Source organism: Enoplosus armatus, chromosome 21 (assembly GCF_043641665.1).
Source record: "Enoplosus armatus isolate fEnoArm2 chromosome 21, fEnoArm2.hap1, whole genome shotgun sequence".
Taxonomy (NCBI): domain Eukaryota; kingdom Metazoa; phylum Chordata; class Actinopteri; order Centrarchiformes; family Enoplosidae; genus Enoplosus; species Enoplosus armatus.
The window spans coordinates 11,460,694-11,486,067 of NC_092200.1; the positions used below are offsets into that span (position 1 = coordinate 11,460,694).

At 42.0% G+C, this 25,374-nt stretch overlaps 1 protein-coding gene across 1 annotated transcript in view; it reads left to right on the top strand.

Moving 5' to 3' along the window:
- pola1 (polymerase (DNA directed), alpha 1) overlaps window positions 1-19,583 on the top strand; it is a 50,055-nt gene extending 30,472 nt beyond the window's left edge. The window contains 3 exon segments of the mRNA XM_070928066.1: window positions 3,577-3,693; window positions 10,442-10,538; window positions 18,531-19,583. Coding sequence (XP_070784167.1) covers window positions 3,577-3,693; window positions 10,442-10,538; window positions 18,531-18,667 — 351 coding nt within the window. The 3' untranslated portion in view covers window positions 18,668-19,583.
- Window positions 19,584-25,374: the final 5,791 nt, after the last annotated feature.

A 25,374-nucleotide genomic window follows, 5' to 3' on the forward strand; every position in this document is an offset into this window, starting at 1 on the left:
CATGTATCCCCGCAGCTTCAGCAGAAGAGGATGTTAAAGTATCAAAACTCAAACTGTAAGAATGAGCGGTTTTGGGGAGAGATGTGAGTTAAAAGAACCGAACAGACAAAGACGGGGAAGCAGAGAGAGGGTATATTTCGTGGTGAGCCCTGTCGTGGCCTGGTCTTGCCTCTGTTTGGTTAAATTATGTGGAACTCATTTGACGTCTGCATTCAGTGTGTCAGGTATCCACTGCTGTAATTATGCAATTATGAGCCTTTATGCTCTGACGTCCGACTGTACACCCCCGGCCCCCCCTCGCTCCGCCGAAATGCCTCAATTAGTTTTTTCTTTTTTTTCCCTGCCTTGTTCCTCGTGTGCTCCTTGTTTTTAGTCCTTTCTGTGTGGCTCACACAGGTCTGCTGCACTTAATCTCAATTTATTTTTATTTGAGTGTGTGGGGTTTGTGTGGATGGGTTTGGGGTCACAGTAGCACAGCACAAGGGCATTGTGGGTAGCTATTTCTCTTTTTAGCCGTCTCAGTTGTGTATGAGTCTTTTGATGTGTGTCTTTATAAATTCATTTTAATGGATGTAAATGGGAAACGATTAACATGTTTGTTTTCACAATGAATGGTTTGTGTGTGTGTTCATTCCTCTTGTGAGTCCCATGGGAACAGCAGTGTGTGCCAAGGCTTGTGTCATAAGAATTACACAAAAAAAAGACAGAGATCAAGCAGCCGCCCATTGATATAATATACACACTCACACTCCTTATCTCCCACCTCCACCAACCATTGTCCTGCTTATGTCTTTATCAGAGACGCTGGAGCAGTCTCATTTCCCATGATGCTCAGCTCTTTGTACAAGAGCGGCAGAGGTGTTTAGATAATTAGTCCTGGAGCTGGGGTTTGTGGGTAAAGCTGTGAACTCTGGGACTTTCTAATTGATTTGGGACATATGTGTGTGTTTGTGTGAGCATGTGTGTTTGGTTTTAATTTAGAGGAGATTGGCTGTGTATATGTGTGTTTGTGTGTGTGTGTGTGCAGCTGTGTCTAGTTGCATAATAAAGAAAGAAAACATTTACAGTGTATTTTGCAGTTTATTCTTAAATTATACATGTGACAGGCATACCTACTGTACACAATAAGTCTTGCAAAGTGCTTTCACAGGTCTGTACATTAATGGAAATGATTGTCCTGATCATTTCCAAGTGTTCAGAGATTGCAGGAAAAGTTGTAATAGTGAAAGAAACGTTGAAATGGCAGGTTATGTAATGAACAACAAATCCACATACAGACCAGTAGTCTGGAATCTAGATGAGGAAAATGTCAGCTGGTCATGTCAGAAATATGTGGACATTTATAGGACAAAAGTGGTAAAGGGAATAAAATGATTAAGAAGGGAATTATGATGTCCTCTTTCAGGCACGTTCATAGTGTCTGGAAGGGTTTCTTTACTAAATATCGACTAAAAACTACAATCAATAGTTATGTTATAAAACAACTTTAATATTGATACATTTATAGGGAGTTTCTGTTGATCAGTGTCAAAGCTTAATTACATGCAAAGTGAACATGAGGTTATAGAACATGAAAAAGATGATATGAAGTGCGCATGCGCCGACCGTGCATGCAGCCTGTCACAGTCGCTCCTGTTTGTTTTCTTGTTTTTTTCTTACTTTTCTCTGTTATTCCTTATTTAACTCTGTACTTTTTAAAGTTCTGACTTTTTGAAGTTGTGCCCTCTCCAGACATGCTGGTGGAGAGTGTTCTGCTACTTTTTTTTCACTTTGGAATTACTTTCATTGTACAATTTCCCCCCGGGGATCAATAAAGTATTTCTGATTCTGATTCTGATGACATGCTAATCAAATAGTTTTTATTTATATCTTTTTCATTTGCACAGTTTATGCTCTGCAAGCTTAGGCTTCAGCTACTTCTGTAAATTCATTTGTGTGACTGTGTTTGTCTTTAAAGAGTCAAGTTCAGTGGAAACAGGTACAAGTAACTCGTCCCTCTATCCAGTTTGTTATTCTTGGTTCCTGTTATGAAAGGTTATTCAAGGTTTCTGCACATTGGAAAATGGTTTATATACTGTGGAGTCAAGCTGTAAAGAAAAAAAAATTCTGCCATTTCTTTTGTTGCTGCTGCTCAAAACTGATCAGGAGACGAGACAAAGCCAAACATAAAAATCAATCAGAGAGCCTGCGTGCCTGTATGTGTGAGGGGGATGTGGATGGAAAGACAGGTGCGGTGGTTTTGGGGGGGGGGGGGTTATTTTGAGTGAATGGAAGGAAGGAAGGATAGATAGATGGAGGAAAAAAGCAAAGGCATTGATGGTGGTGGGTCTTATGCTCTGTCATTAGTTGGGCATTAACCCCCTCCCCTTTAAACCCCTCTTAGTAATGACAGGGCATAAGAAGCAGAGGGGGTGGAGGGGTCTGGAAGAATACGGGGAGATTGAGAGGGTTAGACCACAGCACCTGCCCAGGGTCACTACCTCACCCCAGGGGGTCCTAACTACTGCCGTGTTGGCTGTCCACTGCTCTGCCTGTCTGACAAGTACTCACAGAGCAGGACCCTGTCACACAGCAGCTGAAGATACATTCAAATGTAAAGAGACAGATAGACACCAGGGAGGAAGTCAGATGTAAACCTCTGTTCTTTTACCTCTTTCTTTGCCTGTCTCTTGCAGTTGTTTTTTGATTTTACAACCCCTCTTTTTCTTCCTCCAACTACTTTTCTTGTCAGTTTCTGTTGTGCAGAATTAGAGCAGCTAAATGGAAGCAACAATTTTCAGCAAAATTTCCTCATTACCAGAAACTGTTTCTAAAGTGTTTTGAGGCCACAAAAGTTTTTTATTTATCTTTTTTGGTCAATTTTTAAGAACGCCTTCATCAACAAGATAAATGGACACATTTTAGAAAATATGTCATCACGTAGGGTAGTAAAGGCTGCTAGGATTTTTTTTTTTTTATTGACGCAAGCCCTTCTATGTTTATCTGTCTTTATTCATGTGTGATATTTACATCAAGGATCCCTTTGGACATGACAGAGTTAGAATTTCAAGTCATTTCAAAGGAGTATTGCAGCAATGGAAATTCAGGTAGTTTGATAAATGCTCTGAGAATCATAATTAACAAATGGGTCAATATAGCAGAGTGTATTTCAAAGCTTGTTTTTATTGCTTGATATTGTGGTTTTCAGTGTTTAGTTTCTTGTAGAACAGCCAAAACAAACAGGTCACAGATTAACAACTGACGAGTGACCTAAAGTTTAGAGACACAACTAAAGATTCATCTGTTTAATATTTTTGGGATTAATCATTTATTCTATAAAATTGTCAACACTGTCTGTCACGTTGTCTTAAAGCCCAAATTAACGCCTTGTTTTGTAGAACCAACACTCCAAAAAGCCTAAATATTTGGTACAATAATATAAAAACAGCAAATCCTCACATTTGAGAAGCTGCCACCAGACAATGTTTGCAGGTTTTGCTGAGAATATAACTTAAGGAAAGAAAAAGGTGCCAATGTGCAGCTCTACTAGAGTTTGGAAGTTGGTGGAAGTCATTTTCCTGCCTACATCTCTTGTAGGGCTGGTTGGTGTGTGAGGACCAGGCCTGCCAGAACCGGACCAGACGCTTGCCCATCGCCTTCTCCCGCCACGGACCCATCTGCTCCGCCTGCAACAGAGCAACTCTCAGACCTGAGGTAACGCAACAAAGTCCCTCAAACATCAGAGTTCACACATAAACACTTATGACTATGCATTGCCCTGTCTGGTGAAAGCAATACACACCAGAATGTAATGAACATACACAAACACACACACTCTGGCCTTAGGTTGAGATGAATGCACACACTGAAGCACATTGTTGAAAGCTGTATGTTTTGTCCAGGTGATGGTGCTATGGAGCTGAGGTCTCCCCTCTCATATGTGCTGTACATCTTCCCTCATTAGTATCACATTTCACCATATATGCACACCCACAATGATAAAGGTAATCTCCTCTTTGTCGCCCAGCTTCTGCGTGTGTGTGACAGTGTGTGTGCGCACTCACATGCCTGCCTTCATGTGTTTGTAAGGCACTAAGAGCTGGCTGGTAGTTAAATCATTAAAAGCATCTGTCTGTCTAGCTCTGGTAGCCACCTTATGAACGCTTTGTTAGCTTGACTACTGGATTTAAAAGAAACACTCTCCCTTTCAATTTGAGCGTGACAGTTCAATCTATTTTTTTGTCCTCTCTTTCTCTGTCCCATTCTTGCCAGTCCCGTCTCGACCCTGGCCTTAACTCTCTCTTGTCAATTTTGTATCTTGCATGCTCTGCTCCTATCTGTCCCCCTCTAGCTGCTTTGCTGTGTCTGACTCTGTGGCGACAGGTTGTAAACCAGAAGGCCAATTTCTGCTGTCACTGTAGCCACTTAGGCGGCCATTGCTGTGCCTGAGGGCCGTAGCACTTTAAACTGCAGGCTGAATAAAACATTTAACACTCTGTGTTCACTCATGCACCCTTTCTCTACCCTATAACCTGCAGGCTCTCATCGGCCACACTGTTTGATCTCTCTCATAACATGTTGCTTTTATGTACATCTAATGAAGACTGCTGATGATGACAAGCTACAACTAACTTGATCAGCAAAGTTTACAAGCTGTTTTACATAAATGTATTATATAAAATGAGGCACATTCAAATGAAAATGATTGAAAGAAATATATGGTATAGGATCAGTATCAGTATCTGAGAGGACCAACAATGAGGAGTACAGTGGTCAGGCTCAGCACTTTCTATGCTGTATAAAGGAGAGTTGATATCGACACTGCAGCACCCATTCATGTTAAAGGGGTTCCCAAAGGAGAGGAGCAAGCCAATCTGGTAGAAGGAGCTAAAATACATACAAAATAGTATTTACTCTGAGCCTCGTGCTGATGTGATTGATTAGATGCATTCAAATGTTGTTAATTCAACTCATTCTCCTTTTATAAACCTTTGACTACATTAAACTAACCTGATGAAATAGATCCCCTGTGTTTTAGCAGGAACTGTGATGGCACTCAGTCAGGGGGCCTCCATCTGGTTGAAGGATCTCTGTCCTCAACAATATGCTGGCTCGCTCTTGTTAGCACCATGCTACAGCCTACTGACTGCTGCAGGGAATAAACAAACATGTGGCACGTAGACAGTTTCCCGTTACAGTTAAGAAGCATGGCATAAAAATCAGTTTGCAGAAATAGAAAGCATAGTGTTCATCTAGAGAAGGTGTCATATATTCAGCTTGTGTGACATTTAAGTACAGAACAATCTTTGAAATCAATCATGTAGGCAGCCTGGGCAAGAATTCAGATGGCTCTTCTTATGTGGTGTCCTGATTTTCCTACTGGCTACCGTTCTCCACCAGCGCTGGACTCAACAAGACGTTTGTGTGAACAAGAGAAAACCACAACGCTGTATTGTATACCAGCTGCAGGTTGTCTAAATAATATTAATAATAATTTGCTGAAATGTTGAAGTCAATTTATGCTAATTGAATTTAGCCCAAAATAACAAATTTACCTTTTAAGGGTTTTACAATTTGTGCAGCATGCGATACCCTCAAGTCAGATAAAGTTAACTTAACTTAACAATTAAGTAATTTTTCTTCTCTTGTGAAAGGCAAAGTAAAATTAAAATGCTTTTTGAATATTTAATGAATTATTTTTAATGTATTTCCACATAAAATGTTTGGAAATGTATCATTAATTAACAACTGAACTTAAAACCCAGCAATACAGCAAAGCATTGGTCCCTGCCGAAGTGCCCTCAAGCAAGACCTTTAAACCCTGATAAATGCTGCTGACCCTTACATCTGACCGCCCTCAGAGAAGAATTGGTAAAACATGATTCATATCACGCTTAGCGCTGACTTTTCAGTATTAGGTAACACTGTTATCTGAAGCCAGTGCATGGAGATTAATAGCCCAGCAGTTTACATATTAAATTGCTGCCAATTATGCAAAGTACTCAAGAGGCCATTCATGGCTGTTTGAGCTGGTGGTAGATAGACTATGCTCAGACAACTAGGGAAGAAGATGAGGCATGCACCAGTCCCCACTTTTTTTGTTTAAGTTTTTTGTTTGTTGGAAGCTCCATCCGATTTCAGTGCATGTAGCCAGACTCTCTGGCTGCATTCCCTTTATGCTTTTCATCTGCCAGTATTGTCACAGATTATCAAGCTAATATCAGCGCCAGCCAGAAAGACAATCAGGGTTTCTTCTCTGTGTATGCTCTACACTAAAAACACCTTCCCTGTGCCAGAGCTTTTGTAAAGGACATTTACCGCGTACATTCACCATCACTGTCTCTCCTCTCTCCTTCTCCCTTCCTCCCTCCCTCCCTCTCTGGACACAGATTCAGAGCGTGATCTGATCTCCATGTAATGGGAGAGTAATAGGCACTCTGCCTTGATTGGTTGGTAATTTGGGGGAGTTATGCACAGGTGCAATTTGTAATATTTTCAGTAAATTAAATTTCTTTCTCTTCCTCTCTACCTCGCTCCTCATCTCTTCATCTCTCCCTCGCTCCTCTCCCTCCCTCCAGAGTGCTTAATCAAATGGGCTATTTTTTTTTCTCACAGTGTCTCAAATCTCTGTCCTGACTTTCCCTTTCTTTCCCCTTTTTATTCAATGCTTTCTTCCCCTGCTCCTTTCTTTTCATTTTCTTTCCCTCCCCTCCCTCCTTAGCTCTTACGCTCACTCTCTCTTCTGCTAGCTCGCGCTTTCTCTTCTCCTCTCACCCTCCCTCTCTGTCTCTCTTTTTCTCCCCTCGTTTTATTGATGTACGCTCAGGCGCCCATTAGAGCTCCCTTTTTCCCTCTAGTGGAAATTGCAGCATGTTAATTTTCACACAAATTACGGCAATAGCAGGTATCTCTATTTGATACATTATAGCGGGAGCAATCAGAGATAATTGAGTGCCTTTCAGAGGGAGACGGCTGCATTCACTGCCGGCTCAAAGCTGCCCCATTATCGCCTAATCGCTCTTTAAACACTGAATTTTGCCGAACAAAAATTCTTGTCATAATTTTGCTTAAGTGTATTTGGAAATCACAGTCCTTTGAGCGAGGATAATTGAAATCAAATCCCTTTCACTGGAGCTGACATTTCTACATTTCCCTCCAATTGAAATTAATTTCAAAAATTGAGCATGAATATCTTCAAATAGCAGGCAATTATGCCTTTCAATGGGGAGAAATTACCGGTGCTGAATCGTTGGAGGCTTGCGGGCGAGAGCACCAGTTAAATGCCTTTGTTTCCCGCCGTGTTTGCCTAGTAAAGATTTACATATATTGACTCATTATGGTGTCTTGTGAAGCTGATCGGCGTGACTACCACAACCGGCAATAACGCTCATCGCATCTAAAAAGCTCAAGAGTTTTAAAGCCTTGTGGCCTCACAGCTGAGGGAAAATGTATGTTTGTTTCTCTCCGTCTCCCTCCCTTGCTCACTCCCTCTCTCTTTCTGCAGCTGCAGTTTTGCAAGGGCTTGGATATTGTAGCTTTCGGTATTTACAACCCCATGTTTGCAGCTAAGCTGGAGAAGAGTATGGAGAGAAAAAGTGTGTAACGCTGAGGCCTTGTTTGTGTCGCCGTGGATGCGATATTTTCCTCTAAGCCATATCCATGTCACGGCACTGAACGGTCGTAGTTTTTCTGCAGCTCGCACACTTTCCATCCACTATAAACTGTGTGTGTTTTTGTTTTTGCACTGTCTTTCCTCTCACACCCACAGAGACATATTGTCTGACTGACTACCTTTTCATTAACTGCTTCACTGGTGTACTTGAGCGACAGTATAGTGCGCAAAAGTTCTTTGGAGGTTGGATGTGTGTGTCTTTGTGTGTGTCCCCTAAAAGATAGAGACAGGTGTTTTTAAGACTCTGAGGAAGTCTTGAGTGCTCGTTTTATTGTGTGAGCCATTTTAGACTGTTGCTCTGTGATTTGGATCAATTTGTATGGTTTAGCATCTTTTTTCTTACTTTTTTCTTTATTCTATACATCCTGTCTCCATTCTCTCTTTATTCTCTCACAACACATACACGCATTTCCACCTTCCTTTTGGCTTAACTGTGTTTGAGCATGTGTACATGCGGCGGGATGTGTATATGTGTGTCGTTGGGGGGGGGGGGGGCTCCAGTCGGGGAAGAGGGAGGCAAAGGAGCAAGGGGTACGAGGTGGGGGCTGGGGGGGTCCTACGCTCCCGGGAGAGAGGCAATTTCACAGCTGGTTTGCTCCTTAGGCAGTCAGGCTGAAAATGCTGCAGATTTGTGGAGCAAATTGAAATGGTGTCAGTGCAGGAACAAAGCGCCGAGCTGAATGACGAGGTAGGCGTGTGTGTGTGTGTGTGTTGCTGTGTGTGTTGCTGTGTGTGTGTGTGAGAGAGAGAGAGAGAGAGAGAGAGTGAGGTGGGGTTGAGGGGCTCTAAATTCAATAACAACCCTGTAACATTTTAGCCACGCCTTTCTGACACCTGTCAATCAGTCGGTCAGTATGCAGCGACTGGCCCGCCCACAATCAGCATTATATTGTTTGAATGCGAGTGTTGTGCGCCTGTGTGTGTGTGTGTGTGTGTGTGTGTGTGTGTGTGTGTGTGTGTGTGTGTGTGTGTGTGTGTGTGTGTGTGTGTGTGTGTGTGTGTGTGTGTGTTCTGTGTGTTTTATTTTCAAGAGGAAGAAGTGGTGTGTGCTGTTTGTGCCGACTGAGCTTGTTCAACCTTGGCAACCGTAACCGAGGCTCCATTATGGGATGTGCATGGTTTGGTTGTTGACTAGGCAGTGCATCAACGGTCAACAGCTGTGTGTGCCATGTGGGCAGCCTTAGAAAGCCATTAAACACACACACACACACACACACACACACACACACACACACACACACTCACACACCACATAGTTTGCATTTAGTTGCATTAGATACTCTTGCCACTTGATTATGCCACAGCAGTAAAAACTGAAATTACAATTACGCACATTGCCGATTGGCAGGTATAATGGGCACACACAAACTCACTTCCCTCTCACACACACACACACACACACACACACACACACAGATACTGTCACACAGGAATTGTCAGGGGATTCTTCCTGGTGGTAATAATAAAGCACTCGGCGCACACCTGATGGCAGTGTGGGGTCGGGGCTTAGCGTGCCCTCTCCAGCGTAGCAGGGAAATGACGAGCCAATAACTGCAATTAAACATGCAGTATAATGGCTAATCAAATTGACAGCCTCGGCTGTTCGCATGCCTCTCTCACAATGGCTTATCACAACAAACTATTATGAGGGAGGGTATTTCAGGCCTGATCCCCTCTTTTCTTTCTCTCTTCCTCACTGTCTCTTGTTTCTCTCTATCTCTCCCTTCTTTTTTGTATCTTTACCCTTTCTCTTTTGCTGTGTTTTTTTTTCCTCCCTCCCACCTCTCTTTCTTGCGCATCGTCTCCGTCTCTCTCTCCCTCTGGCAGGCTGTCGTGTGGCTCCAGTTAATTGCAGTGGAGATTAACAAAGCAAGCAAATTTGTTTTCTTGCTGTACTGTGTAACAACGGAGGAAGGGAGATGTTTTTCGGGGAGGTATAGTCATATGAGCCGGGTGCACATTTTTAGAGTCACGTTCAGTCTACCTGTTTCTCAAACTGGTAAACGAGGTTTATTAATGTGTTTTGGATGTTTTTCTGCCCTGTCCTGATCTTGACTCTCCATTCTCATTACACAAAAATAATGGGTTTATTAACTTCCTTTATACAAGCAGGATATGAAATGGATTAGTAGCATTGTCTGTATCCTACAAGTGGTAACATACTGTATGTGTCAGTTAAACGAGGTCCAAGGGAGTTTGAGAAGGGCGTAAAGCTGCATTCATACAACGTCAGCAGAACTATTAATATTCCAAATTTGCGGATTATTTTTTCAATTAATTGGTGAATTATTTTGTCTACAAAATATGAGAACATACTGAAACATCACAACTTCCCCATGGCCTAAGGTGAAAGTAGCAATTTTTCACATTTGAGAAGCTAGAAACAACAAAAAGTCAGAAAATGACTGATTAACTTGTAAAATAATTGCTGATAAATGTTGATCAACAGTGAGATTGGTATGCTGTATTGGCAGATACCCTGAATTGAAGTATCGAACAATGTAAAAGTGGTAGTACAAGTGGATAAGTAAAGAGAAAGAAGGGAGGTAATGGGAAGGTGGGGAAAGAGGTGAAGAGAGTGGGGACAGGTTAGCGGTTTCACATTATCTGAGTGATTTTTCACACAAAATGTAGACATGACCTAACCAACTGTTACTGTCATAACACAGCAAAGTTTTTACAATAATATTCATCAGATTGAGCATCAGGTTTTGTTCAGCTTGTGTTTTTGTCGAAGTACCGATGTTTTAATCTGTGTTGTTCTGCATGTTTTTTTTGTTTTTTTTACAGTACTCCGAGAAGGCCCTCTACAACCAGCTGTGCTTCTACAGGTTCATCTTTGACTGGGACTATGCAGTTGCTAAAGTACTACAGTCTGAGGAGAAAAGTAAGACAATGCACACACATACATGTTGCTTGTTACTGTACTGTTAGGTCTTGTACCCTTTTCTATTTGTTACAAGAATCATTTCTAAAGTTTTGTGCAAACAGAAAACAGGCCAACTTTTTAAAATTTATTTTTTGCTGTTTTTATTGTTCTGCAGTACCGCCTTTGGAACTAAAATCAAGTTACTCGAGCCGCTATTGAAGTTTGAATTTTGATGTCCTAACAATGATTCCTCACAAATACACACACAACATAACATTAGCAATCAATGGCTCAACATAAACTTTTTACCCAGGCTACACTTACAATATTCCCCAATGATGTGACACACACACGGAGGTAGCAGAGTATGGGCATTGGATATGGGGAGGGGGGTTAAGGACATTCAGCTCCTCGAGTCGACAGCCCTAATTTAGGAGACGGATTCAATCACACACACATACAGAATGCAAAACGCTCCAATCACTGGAAGAAAGAAGGAAAGAGCCCTCGATCGCTCTCCCTCTACCCCTACCCTCACTGTCCATCTCTACTGCTTTCTCTCCTTTGCTCTCTCTCTCCTTTCTCTCCCTCTCTTGGACAGGCACTCGTTTGGCTGTGTTGATTGAAAACAGGTTTTAGATTTGGGGAAATGATAGGGGGAGTAATGGGCGCGCTGACGAAAGGATAGCCCTTCTCCTATAATGGGACATGGAGCGTATATTTCCCCCCTTGGACTCAAATAGACGCTACTCCAGCGCTCTGGGCGCGCTCAGTAGGCGTCAGCCACAAGGCCTCTTTACCCATAGTTTTCCCTGATTGATGTCACTTGATTAGAAAGGGCCGCTGGGCCGAGTGATTTATTTATTTGATTAAATATTTACGTATGTATGTTATTTATGTATGTATGCCTGAATGCTGCGAGTGTGTGTCAGCCAGGACCTGAGTGAGGCAGTGAAAGAGTGAGACAGCAGAGGTAAATATAACGTGTAATCAACAGATGACCACTCAGAAGATGGAGGGAGCCGAAATAGAGGGATTGGACTGGTGTAGAGGAGGAGGGGAAGGGAAGGAGTACTAACATGATTATAGCCTACATTTTTGCTTTCTTTTATTTCTGTCTTTGCCCAGATGCAAGAAATCATCGCCAATCAATTTTTGACTCTCCTCCTTTCTTTATGTTCCTGTGCTCTGCAGTGTTTTCGATCTTCCTGAGTCTATTTTCTACCTCACAATGCAATACAGTACGTTCTTCCAGCAAGCGTTTACTGTACATATAGAAGGTGCAGCGTACAGTACTTAGTATACAACCACATGTTACATGGTTGTTTAACATCTTGTCTCGTGACTGCTGCAAACATTTTGTGGTCCACTGACACCAGATCAGTGGCTTTTATCAGGAATCAGACATTTCGCATGTGCTGTGATGATTAGAGAAAAGTTTGACCAAAAAAAAGATCATTTTATGACGTTTTTATTCCTTCCCAAATCCTGTGAATCAGCCTGTGACCCCTCAGGTTGGTATGTACACCCATTGACATATACTGAAGTCCTTTAGATTGCTGTCATACACCCAGTTGCATAGCTAATTTTAAATCAGATGTATTATTAGTGCATATCTCTTTCAGTGTTTAAGTTAAAGATCTGAGTATTTAAGCTCCAGTAGGAAGCAAACAGTGTAGCTGCAGCTGTAGAGAGAAGTGTACTGAGTGTCAACTGGTGGCTCAGCGTGAGTTTCCTCTTGAGATGGTAAGAAGAAGTGTCTTGGTGGACTGTAAAGGGATTAGGAGACACACAGGACAGGGGGTTCTGGATCACCCACCAGCTGTGGGTTTTAACCACTGCACCATGTCCAGACACCATCATGTTTATTTGTTACTTGCTCTGTCAGCTGAGAAGTGACTACTTTCCTCTGTTCTCTGAGCTGCCAGTCCATGAAATCATCACCTTTCCTGTTTGATGGTTTGGTTTCCTACACATGACCTCCACTTTCCCTTCATCGCCCCCAAAATCTGTTTTAAAAATGGAATATGTGGCTGAAACAGCCGGTACTGTTCTGCAACCAGTGTTCAGCACCGCCCAGCACTCTACAGAGTTAACATCAACAGGTTTCTGCTGAGTTGGTGTCACAGTGTCGGCCACAAAAATGTGTCGCAATATCAGACTGATGTAAGTTGCATTTAGATATGTTTTCAATAACATTAAGCAAATCAGTCTTTAATAACAGACTAAATTCATTATATTGGTGCTGATTGGTAAGTGGTGTACATGATGCAGTACTCTTAGAGTTAAACATTACAGTGCAGTGTCATATTCATGCCATAATGGAGGACACTAACAACAGGATGAGGTAACACAAATTAGAGTGAAACTCATCATAGCACCCAAACCCAACCATAACAACTGAAACAGACATTGCTCACTTGTTGTAAGTACGGATGACTGTATTTGCATACATATAAATGATACAGATATTGGCTGATATGATTTCACTATTCACCATTGTGTTGTAGTTTTACGAGCCAGAAGATGGCATGAATGTTGTATTTATGTCAGATCTGTGTTTATCAGCAGGTACAGATCACTGTGACAACCCAGTGTCTCCACCAAATGATTAATATCCAACACAAGCCACTGTTTTGCTCAAATGGAGGATGGATGCATGTATACACACGCTCATGCTGCTATAAAATATAGGTTTACGGTGTTATCCTTCTGTCCTGGGGCCATAATACCCCATATTACTGCATTACACACCCAGGGGCCACACTGCTCCTATTACAGGGAAGAGACTTACAATCCTATACACCCTACTCTACTCAGTAGTGAGTCTGTCCATTGAGTGCTGTCCCTTTGGGAGTGTGTGCATATATACCTATTAGGGCTGTCACTTTTTATATTCGAACAATTGTTTGAATGTAATATTCAAACTGTAATGAAATTTTACTGTCTATAAGCGCAACAGGCCCTTGGAAGTAGTTTGCCTTGTGATCCAGTAGAGGACGCTCTAAAAATTCACTATCGGCTTGACCTATTGCATGACCTATCGGTAAACTGAGCTAGTAATGTAGTTATATAATAGTTATGTGGTTTACTACAAAAATGGAGGACATTAGCAAACAAAGCTGTCCTGAGCAAAAAGAAAATCACGACACTAAAGCATCTGAGAGTGTGTGGAAGTATTTTGGATTCTGCACCGTAGATGGCAAAGTAACTAACATGTGTGCGCATTCAAATTAATTGTGTGTCGTTTCAAATTCGTTTGAGCTTGATTTCTGGAAAAAGTGACAGCCCTAATACCTATAGAGAATTATGAGCGCCGTTTGTGTGTGTACACCATCTCACATTAATGTTATTGTACTGTCTTTCTGGTGGTGATAGTGTTATGTAGTGAATGTAAATAGCTTCATCTGCTACCAGAAGAGCTGGGTAGTCATTATGCCGGCAACCTGAAGTTTCAAATGCAAATTTGCATTTGCTTTTTCCCACAATTTAACATCATAAACAGGTAATTGTGGTCATCTGTGCTCTTGGTACAGGACTTTTGATACAGGAATGGAAAATACTGTTGTCTAAACTAAACTTTATTTATATATTTATTATTAAACTGATACTGAGTACTGTCTATGTAGTCAAAGCCTGATGTATCTTATCCACATCAACCGTTGAGCCATGGCATGTTCCTTCATCATGATTAATATGGACACTGTAGTTTATTTTGAGTTAATCCTACATACACCATCCTGCTGCTGTAAATACTTGCTAACTCAATGTTAATTAATGGCCTTGGGATTGAGGGTGTTTTCAAAGCCATAGTTTGTTTGTTCTTGTACGTATCAGTGGATGAGTTGGAAAACTTGATTTCCCTTTGGTTTGGTTTCTTTTCACACAGAAGAAATTCAAGCGAACCACTCTCCCACACAGGGCTACGGGAGCCGTTTAGCTCAAACCTGCAGCGTACGCCTTGTAGTTAGGTAAGAACGAGGTCGGATCACCTTCCCACCACAAATCCTCTAAAGGGTATTGAGAGACACAAACACATCTTTGGTTTTGGTCTTTTTATCGAATTTATTGACAATAACAATATAGAATATCACCAGCCTCATCCCTTAATGTTTGCATTGCCATTGTTTACTAAACTCAGAGAAACATGAGCTTATTCAGAAGATATCTGAGTATTTATTGTTCCCACAGAAAAGTTTGAACGTGTATGTTTACGTGTGTATTGAACATACACAATGAAGCACATTAAAGTGAAATAGCTTCACATAAAAGAGCTCTGAGTCGAGGCTAAATGTAATTTGATCAGCTTGAATGTGTGTGTGTACACTGCAGTGCTACAGCGTGTTTGTGTGTGTGTGCACATTTGCAAACCAGCGCCTGTCTTATCTACATGTACATTGCATTTTTGTGCCTGATTGCTGCGACTGAGTAAAACATGGAGGTAATTTCATCCGCTGCAGGAGATCTCTAATAGATTACACACACACACACACACACACACACACACACACACACACACACACACACACACACACACACACACACACACTGAAAAAAACACGCTGTCCGTTCCTTAGCTGGGAACATCCCGTATCAATGACTTTCAAATCATTTCATGTCACTTTTCTTCTCTCCATCTCCCCTGCTCTCCCTTTTTATCTCCCCCTCCCTCCCTCCCTCCTTCTGTCTATCTGTTGCCTTTCTCTTCCCTCCATCTCCCCTCCCCTCCAGGTCTCAATCTTGAGTGTGGGCAGTATGATTGCGTGTGTGAGCAATAATGTAATTTTGCCGCATTGATAAAATATAAATTGTCCTTGAGCTGCGCTTTTCTAATGATCCATTTACCGACAGCTTCCCTGCCACCTCTCAGCACTCTGCATTTGGTCCTCTTCTACCCTCCCACTCCTCTTCCTCTCACTCTGTCTTCTTTCTCCTCTCCTCTTTTCCTCTTCTCCCTCTCTCCTGCTCCCCTCCCTCTCTCCGGCGATACAAAGCGGGGTGGCAAAATCCGCGGGTGCGATTGTCAAATCAATTATTCATTCTGTGCAATTACACTCACACAAAGAAGTTTCCCTGTGCTCCGAGTGGTGATTAAATTAACTGCTATTCCAGCTGCCCGTCGCCACCAGCCTAATAGAATATTCATGGAGGCGGCCGACGGAATGGCCGATCTCCATTAACTTCATCATGCTCACTTAATTACAGGCTTGTTATTGTATTTACACCTAGTTAGAGCGTGCAGAGCCCCGATCTACTCGTGCCCAGCACCGCCAGAGTGTGCGCGAGTGTGTGACAACACCTAGTTAGAGCAAAGATAACCCCTGATACACTCACTGTGTGTGTGTGTGTGTGTGTGTGTGTGTGTGTGTGTGTGTGTGTGTGTGTAAAAAAAGAGATGATGTCTAATGCAATCAATTAGGCAAAGTTTTTGGGATCTATAGCTACGTTTGTGTCTACAGTGTTGCTTTCTATCCAGATGTCATTTTCCATCCGTCATCCCAATCGTCATGTAGTTCTTGTTATTTCCACTCTTTCTTTTCACGTCTCGGCCTTCCCAGCAATGCCGTCTGCCCTCTCTTCTCTCCTTTCCTACCTCACACTCACTCTTTAAGGGAGGCTATTTATTTGAACTACACTCCCCACTGTGCTCCGACTTCCAGCGAGGTCTCTCCCTCTTTCTTTTCCTCTCTGTGACTCTTAAATCATTCTTTTATCTGTTCGCCACACAGTGATTGAGGTGGAAAAGGGAAAGGAGTGAGGAAGGGAAAAGAGGAGGGGGGGGGGGAATTATTTTCTCCTACCTTTCAGAAATGATGACATGATTGCTTTCGCTTGATCATGCATCATCACCCTCCTTCTATTCCCCAGATAAATAGACTAGTTTGTCTCTCCCTGCCTCTCCTCTCCCCTTTTCTCCCTCCATCCCTGTCCTTGCTAACATGAGGATTATCTGGTAATAGTTGCTGCTGGCGTTTAAGTCAACCACACCATCTTCTGTGTGTGTGTGTGTGTGTGTGTGTGTGTGTGTGTGTGTGTGTGTGTGTGTGTGTGTGTGTGTGTGTGTGTGTGTGTGTGTGTGTGTGTGTGTGTGTGTGTGTGTGTGATTACTGTTTGTCAAATGGATGTTTTTTAGTCACCATGACTGTGAGTTAGTGTGCTTTTTAAGTGTTTAACTACCATCAATCGTGTGTGTGTATGTTCTTTTAGTGTGTGTGTGTGTGTGTGCGCGCCTCACTGTTGATCTGTGTGTATCTAACCTTTGTTCCTTTGGGCAGTCAGTGGGCTGGTATTTATCCACCACTAATGCAGCGGGCAGGAAGGACGAGACAGGAGATAGGGCTGTGGAGATGATGGCAACGGCCATATGGACTGTGTGTGTGTGTGTGTGTGTGTGTGTGTGTGTGTGTGTGTGTGTGTGTGTGTGTGTGTGTGTGTGTGTGTGTGTGTGTGTGTGTGTGTGTGTGTGTGTGTGCGCGCGTGCGAGTGAGTTTATATATGTAGTATCTATATGCTTTACTAAAAGTCTTCACTTTACTTTCATAGAAGGCAAAAAATAGCATTTGAGAAGCAACAACCAGCCACTTTTTGTCACTTTTTCTTAAAAAAAAGGAAATAAAATCAGTTCTCAAAATAGTTGCCAATTAGTGTTATATTGATTGATTATTTGACTAATTGTTTCAGGTCTAGTTGCTGCTCTAATTGGAGTACTATAGTCCTCATTGCTACTTTTTTGTGGTAACAAGTAATTTCTTACGTTTGTTTATTAAAAACATATCTTGTAATAAACTGTTTTCTTTTCTTCAGTTTTTCATTTCTACAAATTGAATTTTCTGCACATTCTATCACTTTTACTCACTTTAGTTGCAATATTCACACCTCACACCTTCATCAGGTAACATTCATATAGGCAAACAGCACTGTTAAGAAAAATATTCATACACTTGATCCATCCTTTTGCATTTTAAAATGTATTGTATAATTTGTATCTATTGGGTTCATCCTTTGACATTGTATGTTTCTATATTATTAGATTCTATTGTATTAAACCTTGTATATTTAAGTATTCTATGAAATGATATGTATCTATTTAACTTATCGATATTAGTAAATGTATTATTCTTTATTAGAAAAGCTCCTTGACCTTGACCCTGCACCCTTTGATTGGCCGGTTTCTTCTGTGCTTTGTTTACATATGTATGTTATCGTTGCTGTTTGCCTTTATGATTTAAACCTGATGAAGATCTGACGGCCAAGAAAACCTAATTTATGTTCACTATGAATGGAACTAGATTAATGCTGTTAAATCAGACCCATCGCAGACAAAACAAAACCTTCTCTCATTTCTATCTTCCTGCTTCCTCCCTAGTGGTTGCTCCAGTCAACACACAATTATTCCTGATGTAGCTTGCTGCACTATTCTGTGTGATAGTGTGTTATTACTTGGTTTTATGATACTTCATCTACACTTGATGCTCAGTATAATATTGTAAAGATTTGGTTTTGGTGGCCACCCTGCTCAGGATAGCAGCTCTCAGTCTTCTCCCTGGCCTTATTACGGCCCACCTGAAGCGATAAAAGGGACAAGATATTGACTTCATGCTCTCATTGGGCTTTCTATTGATCTTATGATCCTGTGTGTGTGCGCACATGCTGCCATCGACCCCTCAGTTCAATTCTGCGATGCCCCTCCTGGCCCTCGAAGTGATAGCATTACTGGCTGATGGCATTGGATCTGTTAGCTCTCTAGTTAAGGGCGAATCGCTCTTCAGTGTTTATTAGTGACAAGACAAAGCCGGTGTGCGCTCTGCTCCTCTTCCAGTCGGACTCGGCAGAACCTAATCATAGGGATGGAGGGTGGTGAGAGTCATCAGTGGTGAATCATTCACTAGTTTGAAATGCACACGTCGCAGTAGCCTGTCGTATTGACTTTGACGCAGTTGAGGACTGAATGATCCTCCATTGAGCTCTGGCAATGATAACTCTTCCTTTCTTTCTTTCCTTCATCTCCAGAATGTACAAAGCCGTGGTTCAAAGAAAAAGAAGTGTATCGGAGGCTGAAGGAAGTGCCAGACAAAGCCTTGGCCACCAGCGGCTACTCGGAGATTAACCTGGCCAAACTCTTCCAGGCCTTCTCCTCCCTCAAGTAAAACGACACACACACATCTGTAAAGACGACATCGCCAAGACGCTCCGACATCTGACTCAAAGCCGGACATTTGCACATTCAGCTACTATGTTTTCTCTGTTATTGGTTTTTGACTGTAGCCGGATTGGTGATTTTTAGGCTTTGACCATCTGACCCCACATCATCTTCCCTGAACCTAATGGGCTTGTTAAATGGCTTTAAATCCAATCACACCTTTTCATTCCTCCAGTTTCTTCACATAGACACACACACACACACACACACACACACACACACACACACACACACACTCATGACTTGACCGCATCACCCTGACTCTGTATGGTAAAGGGGAGTAGCAATCATACCTAAATGACAGTCTATTGTGTGTGTGTGGAGGCTAGCTGTGCCCAGCTGTGTGTGTGTGTGTGTGTGTGTGTGTGTGTGTGTGTGTGTAAAAATGACTTATCCTCAGAGCAGCCAGTATACTCCGAAAGCCGCTAATTAGCCAATGATAGTGACCCTCGCCACTAAGACCACTGGATGCCTGCAGCGATCGGACGCTTGTTCTGATTACCACCATTCATCCCGAGTGTGTGCCTGCGTGTGTGTGTGTCAGATCAGAGGATGAAAGAAAGGAGTAAGGATGCAGGGAGTGACGAGGTGAGGGAGGCCACACGTTCTGCTCACTCGCTCTTTTGTCTCTGTATCGAACAGCTGATCTCCTTCTCCTCCACTGCCTCTGTTTAACTGATGTCATTTCAGCCCTTTCGCTCTGTTTCATCTTCACTCCCTCCTCTGGGCAGATTGTGTTTAAATGCCTGTAATTTTCTATGTATCCGACTTGTATTGCTCAGGTGGGTTTATGGAATGATTTTTTTTTTTGTTTCTAATGACCAGAATATTTCGTATTGGGTATTTAGATATTGTTCAGACCCTTTTTGATACTCAAACCTCAATAAAAAGCTAAGATGTTTGTAATGTGACTGAAATGAGTGGATGGATATCCTGTAGTGTTTTCATGTCTCCTCTTACCACTGCACTCTGTAACACAACAAACACGGCGTGAAAGTGAAGTTTATTCAAAAAACAAAAACTAAATGGTAAGAATTTACAAAACTGACCCATTTCATAGTGCTGGGGCATCTGGTTAGGTAAATCAAGCATCCCTTCACATTATATGACACCATATTTAAAGATATGTCCGGTGATCAATATTTTTCTTAATCTCAAATAAAAAGATCAAAACCAACAAGTGGTGCCTGTGTAGCCAAAGCTAGTCCAAAAACTATTATAAAGGCAGTAAAGAGCCACATGTTGGCACTGGTTGACATGTTCCTTCATTACCATGAACCTCATTTGATCCCACATACACCGCCTTAAATACTCACAGTACGCCAAATGTGTATTATTCCTCAGCTGTAACTAGTCCCAAACAAATGCACTTGTTTACTCCTGTTTCCATAAAATTAACTGTAGTTTTATTATAGTGCATGGCTGTTTTAAAAAATAAAATAAAACAGTATATTTATGATCTATGTTGACTTACATTTTCAGAAAGAGCGTATGGGCTTGGAGCAGAGTGCCACAGAGAGAGACAAAACGTTGGTTTTGGTCTTTTTATGGGATTTAATTAAGTATATCGCCAGCTTTGTCCTTTAAATACACGTATGGGATTTTGCAAGTTTTACTTGATTTCTGGTGAATAAACAGCTCCGGCTGATTTCTAATGAGATACAGATCAAATCCTCTATTACGGTATGTGTAATTTTATATCGCAGTATCGTGATATAGCACGTTTTGTGTAAAAAAAACAATTAAGAACTGTTAAGAGTGAAATAACTCAGACAGGAATGTTTGCTTTAGGCTAATCCAGTGACTTGAGGTTCTTTACATTGATGCCAGAACTGTATGAAATGTAACGATAAAGCAGCATCATTGTCTAATACAAATAGATATTAAAGGGATTGATATCTGAATGGCAAAGTGTACCATGGTAAATGGTAAATGATCTCACTTATATAGCGCTTTTCAGCCTTCACGGTTACCAAAGCGCTTTACAGCTAAGTCTCACTCACACATTCACACACCGATGGCAACCGAGCTGCCATGCAAGGTGCTGGTCTCCATCGGGAGCAACTTGGGGTTCAGTGTCTTGCTCAAGGACACGCTCCCGTGCGACAGTGCTGACCACTGCGCCACCATGCCGCCCTACATGCATCATGGGTGATAGATCTATTATCGTCTCATGGTATATATTGTCACAGTTACTTTCTAAGTACGGTATGTATTTCCTCTGCTGTAGTTAAAGTTCAGGCTGTAACTCGCTACATGAAGTGTTTCACCATATTCATCCGAGGAGATTTTTTTTTTTTTTTTAACTCCATCCTGCCGCGTGCATTTCCATAAACACTGCACGCCTCACAAATCACTTCAAACCACTGTGACTTGTGAAGGCAACCTTAAGTGGGCTGAACACTTAAACCATGATTCACTATGCAATGGATAGAACATGCTGTGTGTGTGAGAGAGAAAGTGTCTTGGTGCATTCGCAGCCTATTGCTCATAACTTAACATATTTATTAAATCATATCAGCTCCACTACTTCTTCTCCCACAGTTGCTCAGCCTGATGTTGCTCTGTTTTCTTCCTGGATTTATTAATCAACTGCGACTCACAGTAAATGTGCACAGACCTGTTATTCCACACTACCAGGCTGCAGGTTTTTAAGTGAGGGCCCCGTTTTTGTCCTCCCAGTTTGGAGTGAACCCAGTCAAATTGAGTCCCCTGCATTAATTCGACCCTGCTAAGCTAATAAGGTCGAACAAGTCTCTTTGTATTGTCGTGTTAAGCTTTATTGCTTGTCGTTTTGACCAGCAATGGACAAGGTAGGCTTTGATGAGGGAATTAGTCCCCTATTCTGTCCCTGTTATTCATAGCGCGGTGGAACATACAAGCACCAGAGAGGGTGTCAAAAGGAGAGCTGGTCCTATTGCAAAGTGTCTCCCTTGTTGGAGCTGAAAGGGCGGTTATGAGACGATAAACCGCTTAATACACTGAGCTAATTGGATGAGAGCAAGAGAGACGGGGAATTAAGGGGCGATCCGAGAGGGGAGCGGAGTGCCATGGCCCTGCTATTCAGGTCTTTCATCGGGGCCGGTTCTTCGCCTGGGGTGGGGGGTGGGGGGTGAGAAGAGGGGGAGGCTGTTCATCAAAGCGCCTTTTAGAGCTCCTCTCTCCCGGGGACTGAGTGAGGACTGATCCGGCTGAGGCTGTGGAGTGATTGGGCCTATTCTCTCAGGCAGGGACGTGGTGGGAGAAACGAGGCCCGGGAGAATCCAAATCAAGTCCAGCAGCTGAGGAAGGAGACGGGAGCGGGGGAATGGCGGTGATGAAAATGGGCAAGACAAGTCAGTGGGAGGACATTTTCTGGACACCTGAATTTAACCTGTGAGAGGCGGGCTGGAGCATTAAAGGCCGAGTGCGTTGACACGATTCACCAAATCATGCACATTTCCCCCTCTTTTTTCCATCCAATTTGCAAGAAAACAGCGCAAGATTGAGCTGTGTTCACCTTTTTTATATATATCGACATTCATTATCATGCCCATTCATGCAACAAGAAGCCTCGTGGCCTAATCCCAAGTGCAGGCCTGCCTTGAATGAGAGAGCACACATCCAACAAGTGTGACTTTATAAATCCAGAGCGATTGCCCCTGCGACAGCATTTCAATTTTCTCGCCTTTTTGCGCTGCAAACAAAGTTTAAGCCTCGCTCCCAGCAGGTCATCCGCCTCCCGGCATTCCCCAGATATTAGGGACAAATTGGTTTGCTATTCATTAGGTATATTCACAATAAGATTAAAAACTCCCCGCACAATCTCATCAAAACTCTATAGGGCCAAACACGGAAAAAACACGCACGCTCCACTGGACTTGAGCAAAAGAAGAGGAATTTAAAAAACATAGAGCTCACACATCGTGGATGGTGGTTTGAGAAAATTGGTTTTTATCTTTTTTTCTGTGCTTTTTTTTTTTTGCATTATGCTCCAAGGAGCAGCTGGGTGACTTTGTGTGAAGCTGTGAGCATGTGTTAGGATAAATGAAGGTACAGAAATAGCTCTCCATCGGTCCCTTATCGGGTCTAATTCCTGCTTGTTTGGACTAAATAGGGTGATTAACAGGTGTGGGACCTGCAGACCTGTAAAACAAGGAGGAATAAGGAGGGGGGTTCACAGGATGCAGACAATAAAAAGAGGGACTACATTAATCCGCAGGGTAATTTCACGCGATTTGCTCGGGTACCATAGATGGGTCAAACGGAGGAGAATAACCATTGATTGCTGTAATAGTCCTGCATTAGTAGTGAGATTCAATGGAGGGGGGGATTTGAGGGGAATTAACTCTACGAGGTGTGTGTGTGTGTGAAAGCCGTTTGATGAAGTGGTTTGTTACTTCATCAATGACAAAGGGGACTCGCTTCCATCGACACGGCATTACAGATGTTAAGACCAATTTAACGCCTTTAAAGGGTTTTAAAGGAAGTTTTGTGCCTGCCCCCCCCCCCCCACACACACACAGATAAAGTGGGCGATCTAATTGAAAACCCCTCGCCTTTGTCGCGCGTTTCACATGTTGGGGATTAAGCTCATGAATATATGGTCAGTATTTTGTCAACTCCGCTGAAGAGGATAGACGCACACAGCGCGCTGGATTACACACCTAATACATTTTCCCTCTTTCAGGTGGAGCAGTGCGCCGCCATCTCTGCTCTCTGCAGCGATAATTTCCTCTGTGACAAAACATGTTTTTATCCTCCTCAGCAGGCCATTTGAACATCAGACAACCTGTTTTTGAAGTTGGTATGTATTTATTTTACATTCCAGGAGACTATTTAGTCAATAATATTAAATAGTGAAAAAACAAGTTACATGAATCGAGTTTGGCTTAATATTTTGTATCTTGCAGAATTATTCTTCAATGTAAGACAGAAAACACACTTTCTTCATAACACCTTTTATTAATAGTTCTATAATATTCTATTTCACATTGTTTATTTTCCTGGTTTAGGCCTATGTCAGTCCTAAAGGAGTTTGAAATAATAAAAGATAACTCATTTTACCAATGTAATTTATTCAAATTAGCATTATTAAACCAGGAAATGTACAATCACTTAATAAGAAGAAAAGAAAAAACGTTCCTTCACTCAGTTCCTGGGGGGAAAGTTTTGACATAAATAATTATCTAAAAACCTAATAATTCATAAACACAGGTGAAATTCTACACAGGGCGACATTCATTAAACACTACACCGAGTGCAAATGATCAAACACGGTCTCCTGAAATATACACGACCTCGTTTTGAAAATCATCCTTTTTTGTGGTACTTTTCTTTTTTACACCATATGTACAGTTTTCTTTCACACAGTCACGTCATTAGAGACACATCTCAGATCTCAGCTTCGCTCGCGTGTCCTGGAGTCAGACTCAGCGGAAATACCACAGGTGGGGAGGGAGGTGGGGAGTCTCAATTTGCAGCAAATTTACAGAAATCTGGTGCTGACTCGTATGGAAACGACCTCAAATAACCCCGGTTTGATTTGGAGGTTTAAAAATATACATACAGTGGTGCTGCTGAGTGTGGCTGGTGGACAGGCGAGCAGCGGAGAGGAGTCAGGCTTGTGGAGAAGGCTATGGAAGGTCTATGGACCGTTTTCCTTTGGTTCTGGGGGGCGGGGGCTCCTCCAACTCGCCTTTATTATAGACGCAGACTGGCTCAGCCCACATCAATGCATACAGATTAAGCAGTGTTAATGTCGAGCGCTCAGCTGTCCACATTTGAAGTAGCACAAGAATCCTTTCTAAAAGTCTGGTTTCCCCTGTGGTTCTTCAGCTTTTCTGTGTGTGTGTGTGTGTGTGTGTGTGTGTGTGTGTGTGTGTGTGTGACACGACAGATCCTTAAGTAAAAGTAGCCACAAAAAAAAGTACTGTTTTGTAAATATTACTAACAAATTATGTGCAAAATGTACTTAAATTATCAAAAGTAAAAGTACTCCATGCCCCCTGTGTGTGATACTACAATATATTATATTTCTAAATTATTATTACTGATGTGTTGTAGTTGGTTGAGGTGAATCTAATTTTAATATTTTATAAGCTTTAATAAGCTTTTATAAGCTAATTTGTGAATGACAAATAAATGTAGTGTAATAAATATTTCCATCTGAAATGTAGTAGAGGCATCAAATGGAAATATATGTACAAGTACCTCAGATTCGTACTTGAGTACTATGTTACATTCAACCACTAGCACTGTGTGTAGTTAGTATTTTGTTGTGTATGCACGTGGCACACTGTCAAATTTAATTTATTGTCAAAAAAAGAAATCTTTAGAAGAATGTAATCTTTTAAGCTGTTGTAACTGTTATTTAAGTGAAAAACATGTCATCAGAAAGGTGTGTGTGTGTATGGAGTGTAAAACAATGTTACAATATCTGTAATTACCTGACACACACACAAACACACGCTTTTTCTGGCCAGTGCTCTTTTGAATTTGGTCGTGCTACTTTGTTGGGGAAACATGAGGTAACAGGGATGGTTGAACAAGGGGACATCAGGACATCAGCCTCCAGAGGTATGAATGGGTTTTTGGAGGGGGTTGGGGGGGCGGGGGTGTCATGGAATGGGACGTAAGCCTGGGACAGGGAGGCCTATAGCTGGTGTTGAGTGT